Source organism: Sus scrofa, chromosome 5 (genome assembly GCF_054392235.1).
Source record: "Sus scrofa isolate SSC_HxYL_T2T_F1_AM1 chromosome 5, Sscrofa_HxYL_maternal_Yorkshire_Landrace_v2.0, whole genome shotgun sequence".
NCBI classification, from domain to species: Eukaryota; Metazoa; Chordata; class Mammalia; order Artiodactyla; family Suidae; genus Sus; species Sus scrofa.
Window position 1 is genome coordinate 9,189,964 of NC_139387.1, and position 25,713 is coordinate 9,215,676.

The 25,713-nt window shown below is 56.3% G+C and overlaps 1 protein-coding gene across 4 annotated transcripts; it reads left to right on the forward strand.

Moving 5' to 3' along the window:
- The first annotated feature begins 30 nt into the window (after window positions 1–30).
- Window positions 31–22,910, forward strand: NPTXR (neuronal pentraxin receptor). Of its 4 annotated transcripts, none has more exons than XM_013988191.3 (5): window positions 31–806; window positions 13,178–13,406; window positions 15,427–15,674; window positions 18,239–18,418; window positions 18,714–22,909. In XM_013988191.3, the coding sequence occupies exons 1-5, from the start codon at window positions 225–227 to the stop codon at window positions 18,936–18,938; spliced, it is 1,464 nt and encodes a 487-aa protein (XP_013843645.3). In that variant the 5' UTR covers window positions 31–224; the 3' UTR covers window positions 18,939–22,909.
- Window positions 22,911–25,713: the final 2,803 nt, after the last annotated feature.

Consider the following 25,713-nt stretch of genomic DNA (forward strand, 5'->3'; position numbering starts at 1 on the left):
CGCCTTCTCCTCCTCGCGCCGCCGGGGCTCAGAGCGGCGGCAGCAGCGGCCGCGGCAACAGCTCCGGCTCCGGCTCCGGCTCCTCCCGCTCCCGCTCCGGCCGCGATCGGCCCCGCGCGCCCGGGCCCCGCGCCCCGACCCCGCCGCCGCGCCTTTCGGGGGCCTCGGGAGCCCCCGCCGCCCGCCTCACGCTGAAGTTCCTGGCGGTGCTGCTGGCCGCGGGCATGCTGGCGTTCCTCGGTGCCGTCATCTGCATCATCGCCAGCGTGCCCCTGGCGGCCAGCCCGGCGCGGGCGCTGCCCGGCGGCGCCGACAACGCCTCGGCCGCCTCGGCTGCCGCCGCGTCCCCGGGCCCGCAGCGCAGCCTGAGCGCGCTGCACGGCGCGGGCGGCTCGGCCGGGCCCCCCGCCCTGCCCGGGGCGCCGGCGGCCAGCGCCCACCCCCTGCCGCCCGTGCCCCTCTTCAGCCGCTTCCTGTGCACGCCGCTGGCGGCAGCCTGCCCGTCGGGGACCGAGCAAGGGGACGCGGCTCCCGGCGAGCGCGAGGAGCTGCTGCTGCTGCAGAGCACCGCCGAGCAGCTGCGCCAGACGGCGCTGCAGCAGGAGGCGCGCATCCGCGCCGACCAGGACACCATCCGCGAGCTCACCGGCAAGCTGGGCCGCTGCGAGAGCGGCCTGCCGCGCGGCCTGCAGGACCCCGGGCCCCGCCGCGACGCCATGGCCGACGGGCCCTGGGACTCGCCCGCGCTCATCCTCGAGTTGGAGGACGCGGTGCGCGCCCTTCGGGACCGGATCGACCGCATCGAGGTGAGCGCCGCGCCGCGCGCCGTCGGGGACCCGGCAGGGGGTGGGAAGGGCCTCTCGAGGGAGTCGAGAGCGTCCAGGGGTCCCGCCGCCACCGCCACCGCCACCTGAGGGACCCTGGGGACATCTCCGCGAAGTCTCTGAGCCTCGGTTTCCGTCGGTGCAAAAGGGATGGTTGGTCCTTCCTCCCACGGGAGAAAGGATTCCGCTGGCGCACACAAGGGGCTCATGGGAAAGGCTCGCTTTTTTTTCCTCCAGGCGCCCCCCGTGAGCCTCAATTTCCGAACCTGTAAAATGGGTGTAACAGTGTCCACTCGTGCGGCTTGATGAAAATGTAGACGCGTGGAAAGGCTTGGCACGCAGTAGAACATTAAGCATCCGTTTTACTTCCTTCTTTCAGACACCCTCAAAGTAGCACCAGCCACACATTCAGCCCGCATGGTCAGGAGATAGGAGCGCTGTCCAAGGAACTTGGGGTCCTCGTCTCCTGCTGAGGAGCGGGGAACAGTGTCTCATAAGCCTAACCTGGGTGCCCCTAACCGCCTCCACCCCTCAGTGCCCCCACCTGGCCTCAGACCGTGGCTTTGACTGCAGGAGCTCAGACGGTGATGGCCAGCCAAGATACTGGGAAGCTGATAGCTCTGGGGTGGGGATTGAGTGGCGAATAGGGCCCCACCTGGGCTTCTCCCCCTTCACTCACTTTTTTCAGCTGTTCCTGGCTCAGGCTCAGGGTAAGACACAAAGGCGCCCAACAGGGGGAGTCCGCCCTTGGCCTGTCCTGTGATCCTGGGCCAGCCAGCCATTTCTCCTTTGAAGCTGCCAGACCCCTACCCTCCTGTGAGAACCTATTTGGCGTCACCTGGAGGGGGAGCTGGACAAGCTAGGTAGGACAGACTTCCAGAAAGCACTGACCACCCCCAGCCATTCCCCCCCCCCCCCACTTCTAGATGGCAGGGAAGAGGGTTAGCAACAAAACTGGCTCTGTGCCAGGAGAGGGGAGAAGGAGGCCAAAGCACCAGCTCCTCCCTTTTTCACTTCCCCTAAACTGCGTGCAGCTGGAAGGAAAGGCGGGGACTCCTCTCTGTCCGTGGCTCTCAGTTAAATCCCTGGCCGCGCAGCACAGGAGATGCTGGTGCGGAAAGTTGGCCACGCTCATGGCCCAGTGGCCCTCCAGAAAGTCTGTGCAGGCATCAGCACCCAGCCTGCAGGGTGGCACAGAACAGCCAGGCAGCTGTCACAACCAGTCTCAAACCTGGGGGTCCGAGACCTCCTAAGATGAGTGACGAAGGCAGGAGGAAAGTCTAGAATCTTGCCAGCCCGGAGCATACCTTTCCCCACTTCAGCTCCGGAGGATTTCAAGGATGAGAGCTGAGAGCAGGAGCATAATCAGGGGAAAGACGGAAAGTCAACAGTGAGGGGGAGTCTCAGTTTCCTCCCCTGAAAAATGGGGACAGTAATAGCACCTCCCTCATTGCAGTGTTAGCAGGATTGAGTTCATCTTTGTGAAGGGCCCAGAACAGTGTCTGGCAGAGGTGCGCTCAATCAGTTTGAGCGATTGCTGTTTTTATCATGAAGTTATAGTATTACTCATTTTTTAAATAGCCCCAATTTAAAATGGAAACAAACCCTCCTTTTAGGAAATAGATTTTATTCATGTTCAGAAAAGAAAAAAAGATTTGGTCTTCAATAAACTTCTGGCCTGCTCTAGCCCCTGCCCCCACACCCAGATGGCACCTGTGGTTCCTCCCACGTCTGGGGCTGGCAGGGCTGGGCTTGCCCTGGACCTGTTCCCCCAGCACCTGTGCATTTGGCAGGGTGGGCCCCCCTACAGTTAACCTGCTGAGGTTGGGGGGATCCTGGTGGCTGGGAGCTGGCACCAGGTCAGCCTCCTAGGAGGGCAGGGTCCTGGCTTCCTTATACCCACTCCTGCTGTCTGAGTGCAGTGGCCATGGAGGGGCTGCCTGCCCACCAGATCTGCCTTCTGAGCCTGGCAGCAGCCAGAGCCAGGGTCTTTGGGGTACTCGGCAGGCGCTTGGGTCTGGAGCCCAAAAGGTGCGGGATCAGACTGGACCCAGGCATCTTTTAGCCACTGACTTGCTTCTCCCTTGCCATCTCATCCCAAAGTTTTAAAAGGATGCTCCTGGGTTTTCAGGCTCTCCTTTCTCACCACTCGTCTCTCTCCCACCTGGGTCCCCTGAGACTGCTCATGGTGACGTCTCTGCGGTTGGTAAAGTGAACCTCATCTTGCTGGACGCCTCTCTGCCATCTGACCCCATAGATCATTCCCTCCTACAGCTCTCATGCCCCTGGCTTCTAAGTACCTCTCACCTGCCCCTCCTCCCTCTCTGCTTCTCTGTCCCCTCTCCGCCCTCCTCTCACGTTTCCTGGGTGAACGCAGCCACACTCTGAAGCTGGCAAAGACCATTCCACTGTGCTGCCCCAAACCAACTTCATCTCCAGCCCAGGTTCCTCTCCAGCTTCCAACTAAAAGATTCAACTGCTTCCTGAGCCCCTCCATCCGGATGTCCCACCAGCCCCCTACCTTCATCCTGTCCCAGCCTGCTTCGTGGGGAAGCCGTGCTCCGAGAAGCCATGCTTGGCAGCTCCCCACCCTCCTCCTTCCTCATCTCTCTGTGATCCCTTGCAGAGCAGCCTCCTTGCTGATCTCCCTCACCCCCCAGGCACACTTCTCCATCCATCCTCCTCCAGGCAGCCCCCCGGATCTTCCTGAAACCCACCCTGGGTTTTCCCTGTGGTGCCAACTCCTTAGCCTCCTCCCAGGCTGTCATTTCAGATCTGGCTCATCTCCCAGTTCCTTCTTCTGCCTAGATTACCCCCAGCTTATCAATATTCATCATTTCAGAGTCAGCGCTGCAGACACCTCCTCCCAGAGGCCCTCCCTGATCACGCTCTGTCCCCTTCCCACCCCGAGTCCTGCGCATCTCAGCGCACCCCTGCCCCTCCCCACCTCTCTGCATCACCCGCATCCCCACTCCACTGGGCTGACGACCAAAGGGGAGGAAAGGGCCCCCGGCTCACCCTCTCCCCACCGGCCTCAAGTTGGAGTCACGCTGAGGGCTTAGGAGAAATCATTTGTCTTCTGTGTTTTTCTTTTTGCTGTTACTGTTGTTGTTCATTGAAAAAAAGTCAAAAGATGTGTGGTGGGAGAATTGCATTCAGTTCCAGCACTTTATTCGTTTTTGCAGGACCCCCTTTTGGCCCTTTATCCAAATGTACACCTTGTTCCAGAGGGGCTGGGGTGGCCGGCAATTACCATTCTCATGATGGCCGTAACGTCCTGCGACCCATCTCTGGCTCCACCATCCATCAGTCCCGTGGCAGTAGACGTAGGTTGTTTCTAATTATTTTTTTTCTTCTAGATGCTCATTGCAGGATCAATTTCATGCAGGTAGTTGTTTTTTTTTTTCTTTTGAAATCTGTTGAAATATTTCTTTAGGCCGAATTCCCAGGTGTGATATTACTGGGTCAGATGATATTGACTTTTTATGACTGTGGCCAGGAACCGCTGTCCAAAAGGACAGTTTATGCGGCAACCGGCTGTGTGTGTGTATGTTAACGGTGTTCCGTTTTTGCACTAATTTATGTGTACAATGACATTTCAAGATCGATTGACACAGTAATTCGTTGACATAAACCACATCCTTAATTCTACCTGGCAAGCCGATCCTCTCCCCCCACCCCCATCTTGGGGTGGAAGCCATGAAAAGGAACACCCCGATAGTGGTTGCAGAGGCTCCTGGACTTAGTAATTTATAGATCACACTTACCAAGCACTTCCCACGTGGCAGGTGTTGTGTGTTATCCCATTTAACTCTGAGCAGATCTTCATGAGGGAGGTACTATTCTAGCCCCCTCTTAGAGATGAGGAAACCAAGGTTCAGAGAGGTTAAGAAACTGGCCCAAGGTCACACAGCAATGGAGCCTGGATTTGACCCTGTCAGCGTCTGGCTTCAGAGTCCGTGTTCTTCATCATTAATTCTAGGTCCATCTGGAGGGGTCAGACCTCATCTACCTTCCGGGGAGTAAGGAAGACAGGTGAGGAAATTGCCTCTTGCTGGCTAGTGCCCTGGCCCATTTCCACCTTAGAGCATCTACAGCGATGAGGGCCAATCCTCAAAGGCTTCTCCTGCTGGCTGGCAAGATAATCAGGAGACTGAAAACAATAAATAAAAGAAGTAACGTTTATCTGGCACTTACTACTTTCATATTTGCTTATTCAGTCCGTAGCCCTATGAAGCAAGCTGTATACATTCCCATCTTACAGATAAAGAAGTGGAGGCTGATTGGTTTTCCCACTGTGGCTCAGTGGTTAACAGACCCAACTAGTATCCATGAGGTGCTGGTTCGATCCCTGGCCTCACTCAGTGGGTTAAGGATCCGGCATTGCTGTGGTTGTGGTGTAGGCCAGCAGCTGCAGCTCTGATTCAACCCCTAGCCTGGGAACTTCCATATGCCTGTGGGAATGGCCCTAAAAAGACAAAAAAGTGGAGGGTTATAGAATCTGGAGGAAGCAGAGCCAGACACATCACCACCTGCCCTCCCCACGCCTGGCTGCTGTTTCCCTCCATAAAATGATTCACTGGGCAGATGCTCCCTAAATACTTTGCATCTCTAATATTCTCTGAAATAGGAACCCTGGGTGGCATAAAGTTGAGTTCTTCTTGCTTGTGACTTTAGGCTAATCACTTTCCCTCTCTGGGCCTGTTTTTCTTATCTAAAGAATGGGTAAGAGGAAGGACTGTGTTTGGTTCAGGCCCTTTGGACTCTAATTCTGAGTTCTTGAGCAAATGTTTCTTAGGAACTGGGGAGGGGGGTTCAGGGGTTGCATGTGTTTGCGGCCCCCAATCCCCCATCTACATACTCTCAGACCTCCAGAGACATCTACAGATAAACAGAGTGGCCCGGAGAATTTGGGGGTGCCATCGTTTTTAATTAAAAGTAAATGTTATTTTATGGCTGCACCCATAGCGTGTGCAAGTTCCCAGGCCAGAGACTGAACCCGAGCTGCAGCTGTGACCTACACCACAGCTGCGGTAACACTGGAACCTTGACCCCACTGTGCCAGGTCAGGGATCCAACTATGCCTCTGCAACAACCTGAGCCGCTGGTGATGGATTCTTAACCCACTGGGCCACAGGAGGGGCTTCTGGGTGCCTTTTCTGAAGTCTGTTGGTTGCTTTTGCTTTTGTTTTATATTGCTGCCCATCTTGGAAGCCTCTGCTCTCTGTGGGCTGCCTCCCCTGACCCTGCCTCTTTGGTCATGAAGGGAGCCAGCAGAGTGGTGAGGGAGCCTCTGCCCATCGGCCTATTGTTGGACCACGTGGAATCTCATGTCCTCCAGCCACCTGCAGACCCTAGTGGCCCCTCTCCCTATGGCTGGTTTCCCCTATCCCCAGGTGGGGCACCCACACTGAGAAGCCCTTAACCCCTACTCCTGCCAGTAGAAACCTTTGTTGTGGCAAGAAACCTGGTGGGGTTTTTTGGTTCGTTTGTTTTGATTTTGCTTTAGAGCCACAGGCGCAGCATATGAAAGTTCCCAGGCGAGAGGTCAAATGGGAGCCTGCACACAGCCAAGCAACGCCAGATCAAGGCGCATCTGCAACCTATACCACAGCTCACGGCAACATGGGATCCTTAACCCACTGAGCCAGGCCAGGGATCGAACCCATGTCCTCATGGATACCAGTCGGGTTCATTTCCGCTGAGCCACAACAGGAACTCTGAAACCTGGTGTTTTAAACCTCAGCTCTGCCATCGGCTCACTGGGACCTCAGAAGATTCTTCTTCTCTCTGATCCTCAGTCTCCCTGTCTGTCAAGTGGGAGGGGGTGCAAGATGCCCAGAGGACCTTCCTTGCTCTGCCACCCTACAGCCTGGAGGCCTCCCTTCCTCCGGGAGAGGAGACCCCCTTCCTGCTGTTTCAAGCCTGGCAGGAGCCACTGGGGCAGAAGACTTCATTGTGGGACTTTTTTTTTTTTTTTTCAGCTATATCTTACACTCAAGATAAGAGCTCTTGCTCACGTATCTTAGGAGACATCAATCTTCAGCTCAGTGAAAAATTACGTACGGAGATACCCAGGAAAGCATCCCCTAGATAAGAAAGCAGGACATTTCCAGTGTCCCAGAAGGCTCCTTTGTGACCCCAAAGTCCATCCTTCCCCACAGGTGCCTCTCTTCCGGTTTCTGTCACCTTAGATCAGTTCTGCGTGTGTTTGAACTTCACTCAGATGCGCTGAGACGGGCTGCACCCCTTCGTGTCTGGTGTTCTCGTTCAGCAGTGTGTCTGATTCAATCGTGGTGGGGGTGGGGGTGCTTTGCTATTTTTCACTGCTGGGTCGTGTCTCAATGTGTGGGGACACCTTCACTGATTTAGCCACGCTGCCCTGAACGTCCTTGTGATACCTTTGGGTGGCTGTGAGCCCTCGTTTCTCCTGGACGCATCCCCAGGAGTGGGATGCTTGGGTCCCGGGAGAGGCCTATATTTGCAGTAGGAGGTTTTGCCAAACGCTTTTCCAAAGTGACAGTAAGCGTTTGCACGCCCACCTGCGCATGAAGCTTGTCGACCGACCGTGCTGTGGTCATTTTAAAGATGCTCTCTGTGCTGGTGGGTGTGTGGTGGACTCCTGGAGGTTTAAATTTCTATTTCTCCGATGACTCATGATGTCGAGCACATTTTCTTATGTTTATGGGCCATTTGGGGAAGTCCTGGCCCATGGGAGGAGGAGGTCGGGGGCTGGTGCTCCGCAGGAAGTGCCAAAGCCACGGGGTGTCCCCAGGACAGCCAGGCACTGGTCCCTCTGGAACTGGGGATGGGGATTGAGGCAGACAACCTGAAGTGGAAGCGCTTAGGTTCCCCCCCCCCCAAAACACACACAACCCTTGTTTGATTCCAGGGGAAGCTAAGGCTCAGAGAGGCTGAGTGACTTGCCCAAGGCCACACAGCACAGCAGAAGCTGAGCCAGGATCACAGGTGGAATTTTCTAGGAAAATGGGCTGAAGGTGGGGTCCTCAGTTTTTGCTGCAGATTTTTGACCAGGGCCCAGAAGGTATGTGGGCAGGCAGGGCCTAAGAGGGTCATTTGTGGCCTCAAGGCAGCAGCTCGAGGCCTGAAGGAGGAGGAGAGGGGGCCTGGGGCTAGGGGTGTCTTGTCACTTACCCTGGGGTCTCCTCCCCTCCCTGCACACCGACCGCCCTGACCTGGCGCCCTCGGTGCACAGAGGTCCATGGGGCTTCTTTCCACCCCAACTCCAAATTGGCACTGGGGACCAGGACAGAGAGTGGTCTGGCTTTTGCTACCTTCTCTCCTGCCCGGGTTACATGGTGACAGGGGTAGCCCCCACCCAGCTCCTGGAGAAGAAAGCTCCCCAGAAAATTTTCTTGCGGACACTGTTATCGTCACTGCGCCCAGACAGCCCTTCCCCCCAAACGAGAGCACCGCGGGTGGCAGGCGCGGGCCTTATTCACCTCTGGAGCTGCAGCGCCTGGTGCTTAGAAGAGGCAGCAGGGCTGAGCGTGCCCTCCGTGCCAGCCTGTTCCAAGGGCCTTACGGTGTAGCCCCATGAGAACCAAGGCACTCTTACTCTCCCCATTTCACAGACAAGGAAACTGAGGCTCAGGGAGGTCAGAAACCTCAGCCGGGTCCCTCAGCTGGAATTTCAACCCCAGGCAGTCCGGCTCCAGGGCCCACACCCCCACAGTTCCCACTCGCTGTGCTCTCACCCCTCGACGAGAGCAAATGACAATGACGGCGATGACTCTCTGTCAATCATTATTACATCCCAGGCTTTATGTGTTTGTTCATTTTGTCATTCCATACGTCTGACAATGGCGATGCTCTGGGGATCCCCATTCTGCAGGTGAGGAAACGGAGGGTCAAAGGGCCGGAGCAGCTTGCCCGGGGCCACAGATCAGCAAGTGGAGAGCCTGGGAGTGACGCGGGCCTCTCTGACGTGAGAGTCGCGCCTGCACCCACGGCCTCGTGCTGCCACAGGGAGGGAGGGAGGAGGGAAGGAAGGGGTGAGTACGGGCTGGCAGTGCCTCCAGAGACGCCCTCCTTCCCTCTCCCTTTAGCGCATCTTAGCTGAGGCGTCAGGGAAGCTGCCATCTGGAGGGTGAGGAGGCAGTGGCCAGAGGAGGTGGGGTGGGGGTGGGAAGAGTGTTCTTGGCAGAAGGAACAGCATGTGCGGAGGCCCTAGGGTGAGAGGGAGCCGGGGGCAGCTGGGGACTTTGGGTCGGAATGAAGCGTGGCCTCTAGGGGTGCGTAGTGAGGGCTGCGATTAGAGGGCCGGGGAGCTTGGTGGTTGGATTTGCAATTAGGTGGCTGCCCCTGGTGGCTATGGGTTGGGTTGGTTGGTTTGTTTGGGCCATGCCTTTGGCATGAGGAAGTCCCCGAGCCAAGGATCGAACCCACACCTCAGCGGTGACCTGAGCCGCAGCAGTGACGATGCCGGGTCCATCACCTGAGCCCCCAGGGAGATGACTGTGGAGGACCTCAGACACGCACAAGGGCTTAAGGCCTCCCGTCCAGGCCTCCCTCCAGGTTCAAGAACCAGGACCGTTGCAAGGAGCTGAGGCCGCTCAGAGCCTCCCCACTCCCAGCCCCCGAGAGCATCCCTGCGGTCCTGAATTTGTGTTTCTCTCTCCGTGCATTTCTTCACGCTTTTCTAAATACAGCCCTAGTTTTGAGTCTTGGCAGCTTTCTGTCAGTGGTATCTGTTCTCTGTAGCTCGCTTTGTTTCTCTCACTATAATGATTCAACAAAAAGATTTATGGGTGGAGATGGAGGAGGGCGAGTTCCTTCGAGAGCCGGTGAGGTAATATTAGTGACGATTGCAACCATAACTGACGCTCAGCCTTCCTGGCCAACCCCACGGGCATTTATCTCTCTCACCTTATTTGATGTTCCCTACGATGCTATGTGGTTTTTTTTTTTTGTTTTTTTTTTTTTATTGCCATTTCTAGGGCTGCTCCCGCGGCCTATGGAGGGTCCTAGGCTAGGGGTCGAATCGGAGCTGTAGCTGCTGGCCCACACTACAGCCACAGCAACATGGGATCCGAGCTGCATCTGCGACCTACCCCACCGCTCATGGCAACACCAGATCCTTAACCCACTGAGTGAGGCCAGGGCTCGAACTCACAACCTCATGGATCCTCGTCAGATTCATTTCCACTGTGCCACAATAGGAACTCCCCACGTGATACTATTTTTGTACGTCTGTAACTGAATGGGAAACTGAGGCATGGAAGCTGTACTTACCAAGGTCACCAGGCTCGGGGGGTGGGGGGGCAGGGTAGAAGCCTGGGCAGCCTCACACAGGACTTGGGGGACCAGAGGATGTGCGCAGTCAGAGGCCTGACCCACACTGCTGCCACCAGCCTGCTCCCTTGTCACCCTGCCTTGTTGCCCCTAAAGCTGAGCCCTGTGCTGTCTCGGGCAGGGTGAGCTGCACAGAGGGGAGGAACTTGACCCTAAAGTCCAGCACCAACCCTAACCCTAACTCTAGGAAAGGAAAGGAACGGGCCCCACCTGGGGACAAGGTGGTTGGGTCTTCCCTGCGGCCTCCCAGTCTCAACGCCACCTTGCACAGGCAGGTCCCTCCCACTGGGGCCCCTCTGGAGCTGCCCCGCACCACATCTGACACTGCCTGCCAGTCCTTCCCAACCTTCCTGTGGCCCCTAGAACCTCTCCTGCCGGCCCTTGAGGCAGGCAGGACCGCCAGCCCGGTGCCCATTTGGCAGATGAACAAACTGAGACCCATACTGTCAGGATAAGACCAAAGAATGGGAACAGGGGCTGGACTTTGGGTCCTGGCTCTGTGACTTCACAGCTGTGTGACCCTAAGCAGATGCCTTCACCTCTCTGAGCCTCTGCTGGCTCATCTGTAGAGCGGGCGGGCTGTTGGGAGGGGCGGTGGAATGTTCGCGCACTCCTTCCAGGGGGCGAGGCCTGGCAAGCAGTACGTGACAATGAGGACATCCGGGGCTGTTAGCACCCTGCTAGGGAGCGCTAACGAGCCTGGCATGTTAGTGCGGAGCTGAACCAGAACCCCGGGCTCTGGCTCCAGGCCCCACGTGCTTACACCAAACCCCACCCTGGACTCCCAGCACAATGATGCGGGTTCTGGGCCCCCATTTTCCTGCCTCTCCAGGACCTGCGTGGGGTGATGGCGTCTTCATCTCCCCACCAGCCCAGGCTAGGGGCCCACTTGGCCTCAGGCCAGGAGCCCACGCGGCACAGCCTGCGCCCGCAACAGATGGGAAAGTGGGGGGCGGGGGCAGTCGTGTTCTTCTGATTCAGAGATCGGGGTGGGGAGGGGGCCACACAGGATGCGGTGAGCCCACCTCCTCCCTGGCCTTCCTGTCGGGGGGGGGCCCCCGAGCTGGCGGCTCTGGCAAAAGACAGCTGTGTGCCCACCTCCCTCGGCCCGCGCCCGTCTCCTCCCAAGAGCGCCTGTGTAGATAGCACTTGACGTGCTGTTCCTTCCTGGCAGGTCTTTCTCCCTCTGAGGGAGGAGGACGCTTTGCGAGAGGGAGAAGGCTTTGGCTCCAAAGATGTCAGCTTCGCGCCCCACCCCCATCATTGTAGACAGTTCAGCAGGACTTCTGCCTCTGTTTCCCCAGCTGTGAAGTGGGGATGCCAAAACAAGTGGCTCTAAGAACTCAGGAGTAAGTACTTGGAAAGTGCCGAGGGTGGGCCTGGCACCCTGCCCCTCAGAAGTGTGGCCCCCTGGAAGGAGGGAAAGTGAGGCAGAGGAGACCCAGCCACGGCCCTTCCAGCCCTGACATGGAAGCTAGTCCATGAGCCAATTGCCTCAGCCCAAGGTTCCCCAGAAGTCCGGCCACCTGATGCGGTGGGTGGCTGGCGCTGTGGCTCCATGAGCTGTCCGTGGTCAAAGGAAGATTCTGGAGGTCGTGAGCTCCCCGTCAGTGGATGGATTCAAGCCTCCCAGTTGGCATTCTTCTTTTACAGTCTATGAGGGCCTGTTACTTCCACTCTTCTGTCCTTACCTCTGTCGTGTGGCTGGATGGAGTGGAGCCGGTTGTCCCCATTTTGCAGAAGGGGAGACTGAGGCTTTGTGTTTAGTGAGCACCAGAGTCAGGATTCATAGGCAGCTGGAGAGTTGCAAGGAGCCCTCCAGGTAGTGGATAGTACAGGTTAGTGTAATCGGGGTGGGGCTTATCCGTCCATGCCCCGCCCCCCTCACCTGGCCCCCACCCCAGCCTGGTGGGCAAAGCAGGCACCTGCATGGATGCAGGGCTGTGCCCTCTCGCATGGGACACTGTGGGCTCATTTAATCCTGACCACCGCCGTGTGAGCCTGGCACTCCAAGTCCCCACTTGACAGAGGAGGAAGATGACACCAGAGAGGTTAGCCCACCTGCCCCCACTCTCGGGGTGAGGGGCAGACCTGAGTGTCAGTCCCTCCAACTCCTCAGCGCAAGGTCACCGTCTCTGGTGGCAGCTCCCTTCTCTCAGGTGCTGAGTGTGGCAGTGACATGGCCTGCACTGCCCTCCCCACATTTAGCACTTTGAAGAAGGGGACGCATTTATCTCATAGCTAGAAAATGAGCTCAGAGAGGCTGAAGACCTGCCCTCGGAGTTCCCGTTGTGGCTCAGTGGTAATGAACCTGACTAGCATCCATGAGGATGCGGGTTTGATCTCTGGCCCCACTCAGTGGGTTCAGGATCCAGCGTTGCTGTGAGCTGTGGTGTGGGTCACAGGCGTGGTTCAGATCTGGCATTGCTGTGGTGGGAGGCATGTGCCCCAGGCCACGCAGCAGGTTGGCTCCCCAGTTGGATTTGAACCCTGGGCTGTCTGACTCGAGAGCCTGTGATCTGAAATGTTGCAGCCCTGGCTCGCTGTTCCAGAAGGCCCTGGTTTGTGCCTCTGGGTCTGCCCAGTGCCCACACCAAGCCTTGCACCATGTTAGAGAAGCTTGGCCTGTGAATAAGTCAAGTGAATGAGACAGTCCACCGCTTCAAGGACCCGTCAATGCACAGCCTTCAAGTGATAAAAGACTCGGCGATGGCTCTCAACCCCGACTGCACCTTAGACCACCCAGGGGGCTTCTACAGCTCTCCACTGCCAGCCCCCACCCCCCAACAGGCTGAGCTATCCTCGAGGGCAGGGGCCAGCCTGCTTTCAGCTCTCCACGCAGCAGCACTGGAAATAGCCTGCTAGACACCCAGTATACGTTTGCTGCCTGAAGCTGGAATCACCATTCCTGTTTTACATATGGGGAAGCTGAGGCTCACCTGGGGTCTCTCAGCAGGGGCAGTGGGCATCTCTGGGCACCTTGTCTCTTTCCCTCCTCCCTCCAAGTGGCCTCACACACCCTTTCTCTGTCCCGTAAGCAGCAGGAGCTTCCAGTCCGGGTGAACCTCTCTGCGGCCCCAGCTCCTGCGCCTGTGGTGCCCACAGCCCTGCACTCCAAGATGGATGAGCTGGAAGGGCAGCTGCTGGCCAAGGTCCTGGCGCTGGAGAAGGAGCGGGTGGCCCTGAGTCACAGCAGCCAGCAGCAGCGGCAGGAAGTGGAGAAGGAGCTGGATGCCCTGCAGGACCGCGTGGCCGAACTGGAGCATGGTGGGTCCTGGACCCTGCAGGGAGCGTGGCAGGCGAGACCTGGGTCCTCAGACAGGTCCTTGGGGTGGCAGATTCACTAGAAAATCATTTTCATGCTCTCCCGAGGCTGACGCTAGATGATATGGTGGAGAAGAGACTATGAAACCCAAGAGAAAGAAAAGAATTGGGAGATGTGCTTATCACTAACTGTTCGCCTTTTCTGGGCCAAGTACTTGACACATCAGCTGGTTCAGTCTTCAGAGACTATCCAGGGATGGTGTGTTACATCCCCATTTCGCAGTTAAGGAAAATAAAGCTCAGAGAGGTCAAGCGACTTGCCCAAGGTCACACAGCCCTTAAGTAGTAGATCTAGACCTTAAACCACATCTGTGGTTCCCGCACAGTGGCACCTTCAATGTCAGAATCTTGTCACTTGTTTAACAGCTGGGCCTGGCACTGCCAGGGGTCAGAGAAACATGGCATTGTGGACAGTGTTCATCAGGGTGTGAACATCAGGAGACCTGACTCCTTGTTCCACAGCTGTCACTGGCTTGCTCGGTGACTTTGGAAGTTCACTTCCTTTCCCCAGGCCTCATTTTCCTCCTCTGAAGAATGGGGATTCAGGACTCATGAGCTCTTAGGGATCGTTCATCTTTCAAACTTCGTGAGGAGCACCCTTAAAAGGCATGTAGATAAGTTGGGGAAACCATGAGCAATTAGCGGGGACTGGCTTAGAGGCGAGAGAGGAGTTCAGGGGAAGGGAATCTCGGAGGCTTCCTGGAGGAGGTGGGCCTCCGGCTCATCCTTGAAAGCAGAGGTGGAGCGTGACTTCTCAGTGGAGGGGGCCATAGCAGGGGCACAGCTGAAGGGAGGCATGGCCTGGTGGCTTCCAGGGCCAGCATCCCGGAACCCTGGCTGGTACACAGGGCCAAGAAAGGCCAAGTCATCCCTACTCGGTCCTGCCACTCATTCATCTACACTGCATCTCCTAAGGGGTTGGGGCCAATGCCCCCTCAAGAAGCTGCAGGGCAGAGAGGAGGGAGGCAATGTGGCAGGGTGTCTGCACCTGTGGGCACGTTGCGTCCTTCTCCTCTTGGGACCGAAGTTCATCTATGACATGGGTTTAAGGAGGCAGATGCTGAGGCCCTTCCTCGTTTCCCGTGATGCATCCCATCAACTTTCCCCTCCAAGCCCCAGCCAGACCTGGGAACTCTGGGTCCCCCATTCCCAGCCCCAAACTCCTGCCCCCTGCCCACAATAACCAGCTGGGGGAGGGAGACTCCTGCCCTGGAGGTGTGAGTGGTGGGTGTTATCCTTCCCCTTGGGGGTGGTGACTCCCCAGTCTACCCCCTGCAGAAAGCCCTCTGACATTCAAGACATGGAATCCCTACAGCTCTGAGCCCAAGATTGTCTTGTTCCAATCCCAGCTCTGCCGCTTAACTTGCTGTGCAGCCTTGAGAAGGTTGCTCGATCTCTCTGTGCCAAGGTTGCTCGATCTTTCTATAAACCGAGGATGATGATAGTGTCTATCCTGTGAGGTTGTCACAAGAATGAATAAGGGATGCAAAAGTACTTAGCACAATGCCTGCCACATAGAAAGCCCCTCTGTAGTGCTTCTTAAGTAAATAGACCAGGAATTCTAATGGTAACAGTAGTAGCTCATGTTTGGTAAGCACTTCATAGCGGCCAAGTCTTTTCCGTGGCTTGTCCCGCTCAACCCTCCCACAGCCGAGGGAAGGAGGAAATGGTATTACCTCATTTTACTGAGGAAACGGAAGCCCGGAGAGGTTAAGTTGAGCTTGTTGGAGGTCACATGTCTGGGAAGTGGAAGAGGCAGGATTCGAACTCAGGACGTCTCAGGTCCAAAGCCTTTGTGCGTTAGCCGCATCCCTCAACACAGAAACAGAGCAGAAAAGGCCATGAAGGCTCCTGGCGCATGGCAGGTGCCCAGGGACGATAGCCCTCCGTGTGGAGTGTGGCCACCCCACCCTCATCAGTGCCCACTGACCCCCATCATGTCCGCCTTGCTCCCCCGACTCAGGGTCCTCGGCCTACAGCCCCCCGGACGCCTTCAAGATCAGCATCCCCATCCGCAACAACTACATGTACGCGCGTGTGCGGAAGGCGTTGCCCGAGCTCTATGCCTTCACCGTCTGCATGTGGCTGCGGTCCAGGTCGGGTGGCACCGGCCAGGGTACCCCCTTCTCCTACTCGGTGCCCGAGCAGGCCAACGAGATTGTGCTGCTGGAGGCAGGCCATGACCCCATGGAGCTGCTGATCAATGACAAGGTGAGCAGGCCGGGGTCAGGCGGGGGCGGGGGTACCCTTCCAGGAGCCCCTGCCTTGCACCAGGTCCCCAAATGGGTGGGGGCTCTCAGTGCTCCTGCTCAGCAGAATCAGCACACATGGAATGTCGAGGGTGTGCCAGGCTGGGCTCTGGGAACTCAGAGACCCCGGGGCTGGTGGAAGTGGAGCTTGCGTCTGAGAGAGGCTGTAAGTGGTGGTGTGTCATTTACAGGGGAGCATGTGAGGCGTGCAGAGATCCAGAGACCTCTCCTGTGACCCGGCTCTAGGAGCAGGGCTGGAAGTGTCTGCCCCCAGAGCCCTGGTCGTTCTCCGGGACAGAGAGAGAAGCCAATGAGGTCCAAGGGCCTAGCTGGGGAGGGAGGGAGGGTAGGAGGGAGTGCCGATGGCCTCCTCGTCCCCTCCCCCCTGTGCCGCCAGCCCCACTGCCCCTCCCCTCTCATAAAGAGCAGGATGGTGCCATGGTCAAGCGCTGGGCCTGGATGCCGGACTTGAATGCCAGTTGTCCCACTTACCTACTGTGTGACCTCAGACTAGTCACTTACCTTCTCTGTGCCTTGGTTCCCTCATCCATAACGCAAGAATAACAATAATCTCTATCGCACAGAGCTATGGTGAGAAATGTGGCTTAAATGCACATAAACAGCTTTAGACGAGCCTAGCATTGAACAAACTTTGATAAATGTGAGCTATTTTTATTATTCCAGGCCCTGTGCTAGGAGGCATTTTGCCCATCTTATCATTCTTGACCCAGCAGCACCAGGAGGTAGATACCCTGTTATCCCCAATTTTTGTTTTTTTGTTTTTTTTTGTCTTTTTAGGGCTGCATCCTTGGCATGTGGAAGTTTCTTAGGCTAGGGGTCAAATCAGAGCTACAGCTGCGAATGGTGACGTCATTTGAGCTCGTGGGCTCCAGAAATCACGTCTTAGCTCCTCCACTGTTTCACCCTTGGGCCACCCATCTTCCCCACGCCCAGGCCACCAGCCCCCTCACCTCCCCCCCAGCCTGGCTTCAGGGCAGGACAAGGTGGAGGGGGAGTGACGTGGCAGGGGCATGGTGATTCAGGGAGAAGCAAGGGGTGCATCTTATCACACACACCCCCCAATATCCTTCCCCTTCCTGCCATGTTGCTTTGGGTCTTGAAGGCATAGTGGTCTTTTGAGACTCCCTGGAAATGCAGACACCACAAAATATACCCACACAGCCACATACAGCTGCTAGGAGTGGATGACACCCAGCAGAACCCTGCTTAGCCGTAGGTGCTGTCTTTCGCAGTGTCCTGGAGGAGGAAGGAGATGGGCCCAGGGGGCAGTGAATTCCTCTTGTGGCCCAGTAGGTCCTAAGACCACCAGGGTAGCTGGACAACTAGATCTTATTGCCCTGTTCCCTTCAGACACCCTCTGGCTGCCATTCTTGGCTCTGCCCTAAGGTCAGCAATTAGTTCTCGTGGAAAGGATTCAGCACCCTGGACAGAGCACAGGGCAGCTAGTTCCTGGAACTTCTGGGGCCTTTTGAGCCAAACTCACAAGCTCCTCATGGTTCCCGTTTTATTCCAACCTCTACGCTTTTGCCCCTGCTGTCCTCCCACCCCACTTAGTTTGCCTTGCGGTGGGAATGACCCGTGTCATTGTGTTGCCAGCTGTGTTTAGATTCCACATCTACATCCCCCACCTCCTCTGGGCCTTTCTGGCCTCTGTACCTCCCCGATGGTCCCTGTGCTGTTCGTCTCACAAGACAGTCCCTGAAGTCCTTCCCTCCTGTGCAGATTCAGCTCCTTTTATGACCAGGAATGGATCCACATCCCCACTGTCCAGAACAAGGCCTGGCCACGAAGTAGGCCTCAGAGAGGTTGCATTAAATTGTGATCTCGGAGAACTTAGGAGATGAAAGAGCCCTTTGGGAGCCCCAGATTCACAGGCAGCAAATAGCTTTCATCTCACAGGCCAATTCGAATCAATCAGCAGTGGCTTCCAAGAGCCCTGCAATGAGAAAGATTCTGAGGGTGAAGTCTACGCTCATGATTGATTAGTCATGTCTGCCTTGGGTGGAGGAGGAGGCAGCGGTGGCTGCCTATTGGCCATCCTTTGTCCAACTCCCTAAGGTTACAGATGAGACTAAGGCCCAGGGTCCCACAGCAGGGTCGGGCGACCGTGCCCAGCCTCCAAGTTCAAGGCTTATTCCTCCAATGCCAGTACTGCTGAGCCCGGCTGTGTGCGGGTACTGTGTGAGGTGCTCAGGGAAGGTAGGCTTGTGAGACACAGCCGCAGCCCTGCATGACCCTACAGGCCTTTGGAGGATGAATAACCTACCTGGAAACAATCGAAACCCAACACTGCGTCATCTCTTGTGGCCTGAGTGAAGCTGCCTGACTATATACTGTGGGGACTATACACTGTGTTGGAAAGACACTGGGCTGGGAGGAAGGGGAGGGTCGAGCCTTGGATCAGTCCCTGGAAGGAGGGACCTCGGTGTCCCCATCCCCCACCCCACTGCTCCAGCCTTGAGCTTTGTGGCGCCTCTGACCTGGGCCTGGGGGACCTGTTTCCAGGTGGCCCAGCTGCCCCTGAGCCTGAAGGACAGTGGCTGGCACCATATCTGCATCGCCTGGACCACAAGGGATGGCCTGTGGTCCGCCTACCAGGACGGGGAGCTGCGGGGCTCCGGTGAGAACCTGGCCGCCTGGCACCCCATCAAGCCTCATGGGATTCTCATCTTGGGCCAGGAACAGGTAAGGCTTAGGGTGATATCAGGGCTTGCGACCCAGGTAGATGCCATACCCCACCCAGGGCGCTTGAGGAGGAGGGGTAGACAGAGGGCCCCTGACAGCACAGCCGTGAGCACTGGGTGTGGCCCAGCCATTCTGCAGATGGGTGGACTGAGGGAGGCCCCCAGAGAGCAGAGCTGGGGCTAGAACCCGGGGGCGGGGCTTCAGCAGGGGCGGGGCTTCACTCTGAGTGCCTGCCTGTCTTTTCTGCTCTCTCACTCCATATCTGTCTCCTTTCTCTCTCCCCCTTTTGGCCCAGGACACCCTAGGTGGCCGGTTTGATGCCACCCAGGCCTTCGTGGGTGACATTGCCCAGTTTAACCTGTGGGACCATGCCCTGACGCCCGCCCAGGTCCTGGGCCTTGCCAACTGCACGGGGCCGCTGCTGGGCAATATCCTCCCCTGGGAAGACAAGCTGGTGGAGGTCTTTGGAGGTGCGACGAAGGCCACGTTCGATGTCTGCCAGGGGAGGGCCAAGGCCTGAGGGGCTGCCTGGTCCAGGGCCCCTCCCTTGCCTGCCGATTCGGGAACCTTCCGGGGCGAGGGCACATTCCCTCCTCAGCCTACCCCCACACTGGCCGCCCCTCTTGTCCCACTCCTGGCCATGCCTCCCGCTTCTCCCACCCCTACGCATACCTCCAGAACAGCCTGCCCTTGCTGGCTGTCCCCTAATGCCTCTTGGATGGGGACAAGCAACTCCAGTCAACAGGTCAAGCCTGGGGTGAGTCCAGAGCCTGGCAGGGGTGTGTGGGGGGTGGCAGGACATTGCCCAGGGCTCTTCCTGGCCTGTTGGCATTACAGTGGAGTCCCACCCCACCGTCCCATCAACCACAACCGACTCCACTGATCTCAACAGCACCCCCTAATGAGGTGGTGTTGGGGGGGGTACCCATTATCTCAGTGAAAGGGATGGTTGTCTGCGCCCCTGTCCCCCACGCACCTGGCCTGGCCCTTCCCCTTCAGGACCCTAACAGGCTGCAGAGGGAATGGCAACCATAGGACACTCAGATTCTCCTCCCTTCCATCTTTCCACCAGCTGCCAGTCAAGGGCAGAGGGATCTTGATGGAGCCTCTCCCCCCCAACCCTCCCTCCCCCCCGCACCCTTGCTGTTCCTTGTTTGTGTGCAGAGCTTTGATGGTGGTTCCGTGCCTGGCCCATCCCCGCCTCAACTTCCAGGACATTCCCTCCCCAGCTCCAGCCTGGAGGGTTAGGGGCCAAGGTCCCCGGAGGCCAAAGGGCCGTAATCACCCCTCGTGCCCACCCACAGCTGTGCTCACTGGCACCGTCACCTCTTCCCCTCTGGGACCGGGACAGATCCTGGGCCACTTCAGCCTGGCCTGGAAATAGCATGAGGCAGAGGCATTGGGTCCCAGGGGACCCAGGCCCCGGCAGAGCCACAATACCTACCCTCTCTGCGTGGCCTGGCAGCCTTTGGAAAAGGAAAGAAGAAGCCGAGAGCAGAGAGAAGCAGGGAATGGTGTGCAGAGCACCGGATGAGGAGCAGGAGCCTTCGGTTCCTAGTCAACCCAGCCACTACCCGGCTGTGCAGTCTTCTGTGAGCCCCTGCCCTCTCTGGGCTGGCCTCCCTCATTTGTGAGCTGAGGCCCTTGCTCTGGTCATCTCGGAGAACTGTCCAGATTAAAAGTGCGATCGTCTGTGATTCCAGGTCTCTAGGGTGGAACAAACCAGAGAAGCCACACAGCAGGGGCAGGTCCTGGGACGGGATAGCAGGTGGGGTCTGGCTAAGCCTGGATCAGGGTCAGCAGCTAGTTCCAAAGAGTTAGGGGCAAGGGCAAGGGTCAAAGCAGACCCACCTCGTACACAGACTGTGAAAATCCAGCTTTTCTGCATCGCCCCAGCCTGGCACCCCTGCCTATTTGAGAGGGTCTCAAAGGGGCTGGTGGCTTCCTGGTCCCTACCCTTGAGTCCTCATCAGCATTCCCAAGAGAGTGGAAGAAATTAGGAGCTGAGAAAAGCCACCCAGCCTGACCTCTTGCTTATACAGATGGGGAAGAGCTCAGAGAAGACAAGTGACTTGCCCAGAATCACACAGCCCAGTGGAGCAGGGCCAGGACTAGAATGCAATGCTCTTTCCCCCAGGCCGTACTGCCTGCCTGAGGGAGTCGTGGAGTCCAGGCTACGCTTAAGAGGATGGACATTTGAGAGGTCAGAGTGCTTTCCAACATGCCCATGAGACCGCCTTCCTTGATGAAACACACAAACGTCTAGGCGTTTCTGTCCCCCCCACCCCCAGAAGGCAGGGCGAGGAGAGGTGATCCCCAGGGCACTGCGGCAGGAACAGAGTTCAGAACGCAGCCGTCCCTCCCATGGTCAGTCACCTGCCAGGTGTCTAGACAGCTGTTGGCGACCTGAGTCAGATGGGCGCTGGTGCCTTTTGCCCCCCTTTTTTGTTCTCTGTCCCTGCTCCCCTGCGCACTTAGCCTGAAGCATGATGCAAGAGCTGCAGGTTGTAGGGCAGCTCCTCCTCATGGAGGCTCCTCCTAGACCTGTTGCTTCCAGCCCCCAGATCCTTGTTTCCATTTAGAGCACAGCTCAACTGTTCAGCACCTCGGGCCCAGCTCCCCCACAGATGGAGTGACGGCGTGCTTCAGCCAGAACCTGCCGAGATCTAGGTTGCCCTGGTAACAGCCAATGACATCAGCCCCAGTGCTGGGTCAAGCATCTCATCATGACATACGCTGTTGCTGGGGTGACGGCGGAATTCAGAACTTAGATTTCCGGGACAGCGGGCTTTCTTGGGTTTCTTTTACTGTTGAGGGTGCAGCTTTTGTGGACGGCTTGGGGGGAAGAAAGAGTCCTAGGAAGGAGATGATAAAACTTGTTTGATCCCTTGAGCCCCCCCAGAGGTACCACCCCTCGTCCTTTATGCTTTGTCATGGTGATGCGAGACCTCTGACCTGCGCTGAGTCACCCTGGCAGCCCTCCAGAGGCGAGCAGAACAAATTGAAGATGTAGCGGTGTAGGCGCTGAGTCTAGGCCATTGGTGAGGGGCCTGGGTCCCCATTTCCGTTCCAGGAAGAGGATCGCCCCAAAGCCCCCACCCCTTCATCTACTGATCTTCCTCCTCACCTGTGCTGAACGCCTGCTGTGTGGACTCCAGGTATGACCTTCAGCTGCTCCCGGGCACAGCCAGGAAGACTGGGGAAGAGAAATTGCGCTCAGTTGCGTCCTTGAGCCACTCCTGGCTGCAGTCGAGGCTGCAGCCGTGTTTGTTAAGGCCGTTGCAGGTGGCAGGCACCATACCAAGCACCTCATGGGCATCCCCTCATTATCCTCACAGCACTTGTAAGCTAGGACTCTTCTGAGCCCCATGAGACACGTGAAGAAACAGGGGCCCAGAGAGGTTAAGGAACCTGCCCGTGGCCATCAGCCAGTAAGTGAAGGAGCCCAGAGTTCAAGGCAGGGGATGTCCAGCCTGATGTCAGCCGGAGGGGACAGGCACGACCACTCTCTGTGGAGTGGGGTCGGGTCATCCATTCACCTGGATGACCCTGTTCACCACCCGAGAGGAACAGAGGTGTGGGATGGGCTGGCCCCACGGTCGCCTTGAGTGAGGCCGTGGGAGGGGCCTCAGCCCCTTTAGGCACCTGTCCCTGTGCGGTGGGCCCGCACCCAGCCCTCCTCTCACCTGCTGGGGTTTCCAGGAGAGCTGAAAGGGGAGAGGAAGCTGGACGGCTCCCCAAGTCAATGGTCCTCAAGCCCCTGCTTTGGGCCAAGCCTTGTGCCAGGTGCTTCACAGCTCTTCACTTGCCAGATTTTCCCACTTTGTGGCCCAGGGGCCCCTACTCAACAGCCCAAGGGCACAGAACGCCTTGCTGCCCTTGTGCATGACCCGGGACTGCAGATTTGGGCAGGAAGGGCTCCGAAGCCCTCGTTTCCCAGCTGAGGATGCCGGGGCCCAGGGAGGGTGAGCCCAGCTTTCTGACTCTGCATCCAGTGATCTTCCCACCACCTCGTGACCCCACCCAGTGATCTTTCCACCACCCCGTGACCCCCCCTCCCGAACTGGGTTCTGCCTTTTCTACACTTCCCAGCACCCTTGCCCGAGCAAACTGGGGGAGGGATCTTTCCCGCAGGAGATGGAATCATCCATCATTCTCTTCGCCTTCTTCGTCCCAGCTTCCTGCCACTCCAAGCCACCTCCCCCCCGCCCCGACCCACCGCCATGACCCTGCCCCTGCCAGGTAGGGAAGGGGCTGACAGGAGCCCTGGCTGAGCAGCGAGTGAGCATGTCAAGCTGTTGGACACTGTGACATTAGTGCATCCTACCGGTGACCCGCCTCCCCGCCCCTTCTCCCGCCTGATTTTGTACATAAAGTGACATGAGATGCAACGTGTGTGTGCGTGCGTGTGTATGACATATGTCATGGGTTTTGTTACATTTTTGTTTTTGTAACTTTGAATGTTCAAAATAAACATGATGTTTACTCTGAGGCTCTTTTTGCCAGAGTGGGGCTACCCCATAGCGGTGCCGGGCAGGAACGAGGGGGCTTTTTGGGGCCGGGCAGTAGTCAAAGACAGAGGAGGTGCTGCTTCGGTGCCCCAGAGCCTCACCCAGCCCCACATGGGCCCCAACCTGACAGGTTCTGCCGGGTCCCAGGTGCAGACACACCCCCTTTTCCCAGGATTTATGCAGGAAGGATGTGAAGAACACAGGTCCCATATGGAAGGTGTCCCAGTTCTGATAACTGGGCTTTGGCCTCATTCCTAACACCTCTTCCCCATCCCGTAATGGCAACCAGGTCCTTGACTCGTTCCCTGAGACCCAGTCGGCCTGTGTTATTTGCCCAGACCCACAGAGTGTTGCCTCCCTTGGGAACCATTCGGGGGGGCTCTGGATTAGGGGAGGGGGAGGAGCCCTGTTGTATTTCAACCTGTCCCCTCCCCACGGTCTTCCTTGACTTGTGTGGATCTTAGATGAGACTCTCAGCTTCAGGGTCTGCTCCCCCCACCAGTGCCCACCCCATCCCTAAGGGGTCTTGATTTGGTCCCCAGCCCTCCCTGTGACCCAGCATCTTAGAGGCGCAGCCTCCACTCTCCTGCTCCATCAATACTGTCACAGCTCTTAGTTGGACCTTGTCCTCAGATGGTCCCTACGAGATGTCAGGGGGGCCAGTTAGGCGTGAGAGGGGTCACACCCACAGAAACAGGCCTTCTCAGATTTTTCCAAGGCTTCCCAAACTTCCAATAAGGAATTCACCGCATGAGGACCAGGGGATATAGCTGGAAGCAGCACTTCAAACAGGAGCACTATATTTGAAGTCTCCTGAGTAATCTGAAAAGCCCGTGTGCTTTGCTCACTCTACTCCAGAATGAATCCAGATTTGTTTTAAAATATTGCTTTTAATTACTTACCACTGAGCAAAATTAAGCTGCAGGCAGATATGCCTTGTTTATCCTCTCTTGCACTGATTTACTTGCAGACACCCTCTCTCCCTCTGTCCCACTCAGCTGGCACTGTCCAACCTTGGTGAAATCCCGCTGTCCACCTGCTTCATGCCAGCACCTGCACCTGCACAGCTGAACATTGATGCAGAAAAGCACAGAGTTCTGATGCGTGTTGACTCTCATTTTAAACTCGTGGCCAGGGATCTCCAAGGGGCATTTCTCCCTTTCCAGCAAGTAAATTCTCCCTGGAGAAAGATAACATCATCCAAACACACATATTTTTGTTACACAAGGGTTGGCATTCAATAAGAAATTATCAGGCACGTCCAGAGACAAAACTGAATGACCAAAAATCAAGAAAGGAAAGAATTTCAAGGCCAATGGACCTCCACATATGATAAAATTGCATGCAAGTGGAGTTTCCGTTGTGGCGCAGCAGAAATGAGTCCAACTAGTATCCATGAGGATAGAAGGAAGGAAAGAAAGAAGAGAGGGAGGGAGGGAGGTGCCATACTTAATTCAAAGTAGACTTTAAGACAAGGAGCACTGCTAGAGATAAAAGGCATGTTTCTTGATGCTGAAGAATCAATCCGTTAAGAAGATATAACAATTATAAATTTGTATGCACATATTAAGAGCTTCATGATGCATAAAGTAAAAATTGTTAGAAACAAAAAGAAAAGTTGACAAACCCGTAATTATAATGGGATATTTTAACACATCTATCTCGATAATGTACAGGGCTAGCGGAAGAAAAAATTCAGTATGACTACAGAACATCTGAACAAAATGCTGAACACATTGACCTAACAGAGCAACTACAGAATAGACATTCTGTTCAATTATATGTGAGAAGTTTATCCATACTGACTACAGAAAGTAAAATAATGCCCCCCCGAAAGATGTCTACATCCTGATCCCCAGGACTTGTTAATATGTTGTCACCTGACAAAGGGAAATAAGGTTGCAGATGGAATTAAGTTTGCTAATCAGACGACCAAGAGATAAAGAGATTAACTAGGAGTATCTGGTTGGGCCCCATGTAATCACAAGAGTCCTAAATATGAAAGAGGCTGAAGGGTCAGAAGGTAAGAGGTCTCCAAAGCTGGAAAAGGGGAGGCAATAGTCTGGCGCCTCAGGGAAGAATGCAGCCCTGGGGACACTTTGATTTTAAGCCACTGAGACACATTTCAGACTTCTCACTCCAGAATTGTTTAAAATTTATGTTGTTGAAATCACTGGTTTTCCAGAGTTCTTGCCGTGACGCAGTGGATTAAGAATCCGACTGTAGGAGTTCCCATTGTGGCTCAGCGGTAATGAACCCAGCTAGTATCCATGAGGATGAGGGTTTGATCCCTGGCCTCGCTCAGTGGGTTAAGGATGCAGCATTGCCATAACGTGCGGTGTAGGTCGCAGATGTGGTTTCTATCTGGCGTGGGTATGGCTGTGGTGCAGGCCAGCAGCTCTGACTTGACCCCTAGCCAGGGAACCTCCATATACAGTGAGTGTGGCCCTAAAAGGACAAAAAAATAAAATAAAATTAAAAAAAATCCAACTTCTGCAACTCAGGTCGCTGTGAAGTTGCAAGTTCTATCCCTGGTCCGGCACAGTGGGTTAAAGAATCCAGTTTTGCCACAGCTTCCGCATACATTGCGGCTTCAGCTGGGATTCAATACCTGGCCCAGGAATTTCCATATGGCCCGAGTGTGGCCATAAAAAAAAAAAAAAAAATCACGATTTTTCTAATGTCTATTAGTTGCAACTGACCCAATTGCTAACTGATTCTGGAGGGTCCATCATTAACCATTTGAAACAGCAGAAACAGTGGGTGCAAGGGTGTCGCTGGATC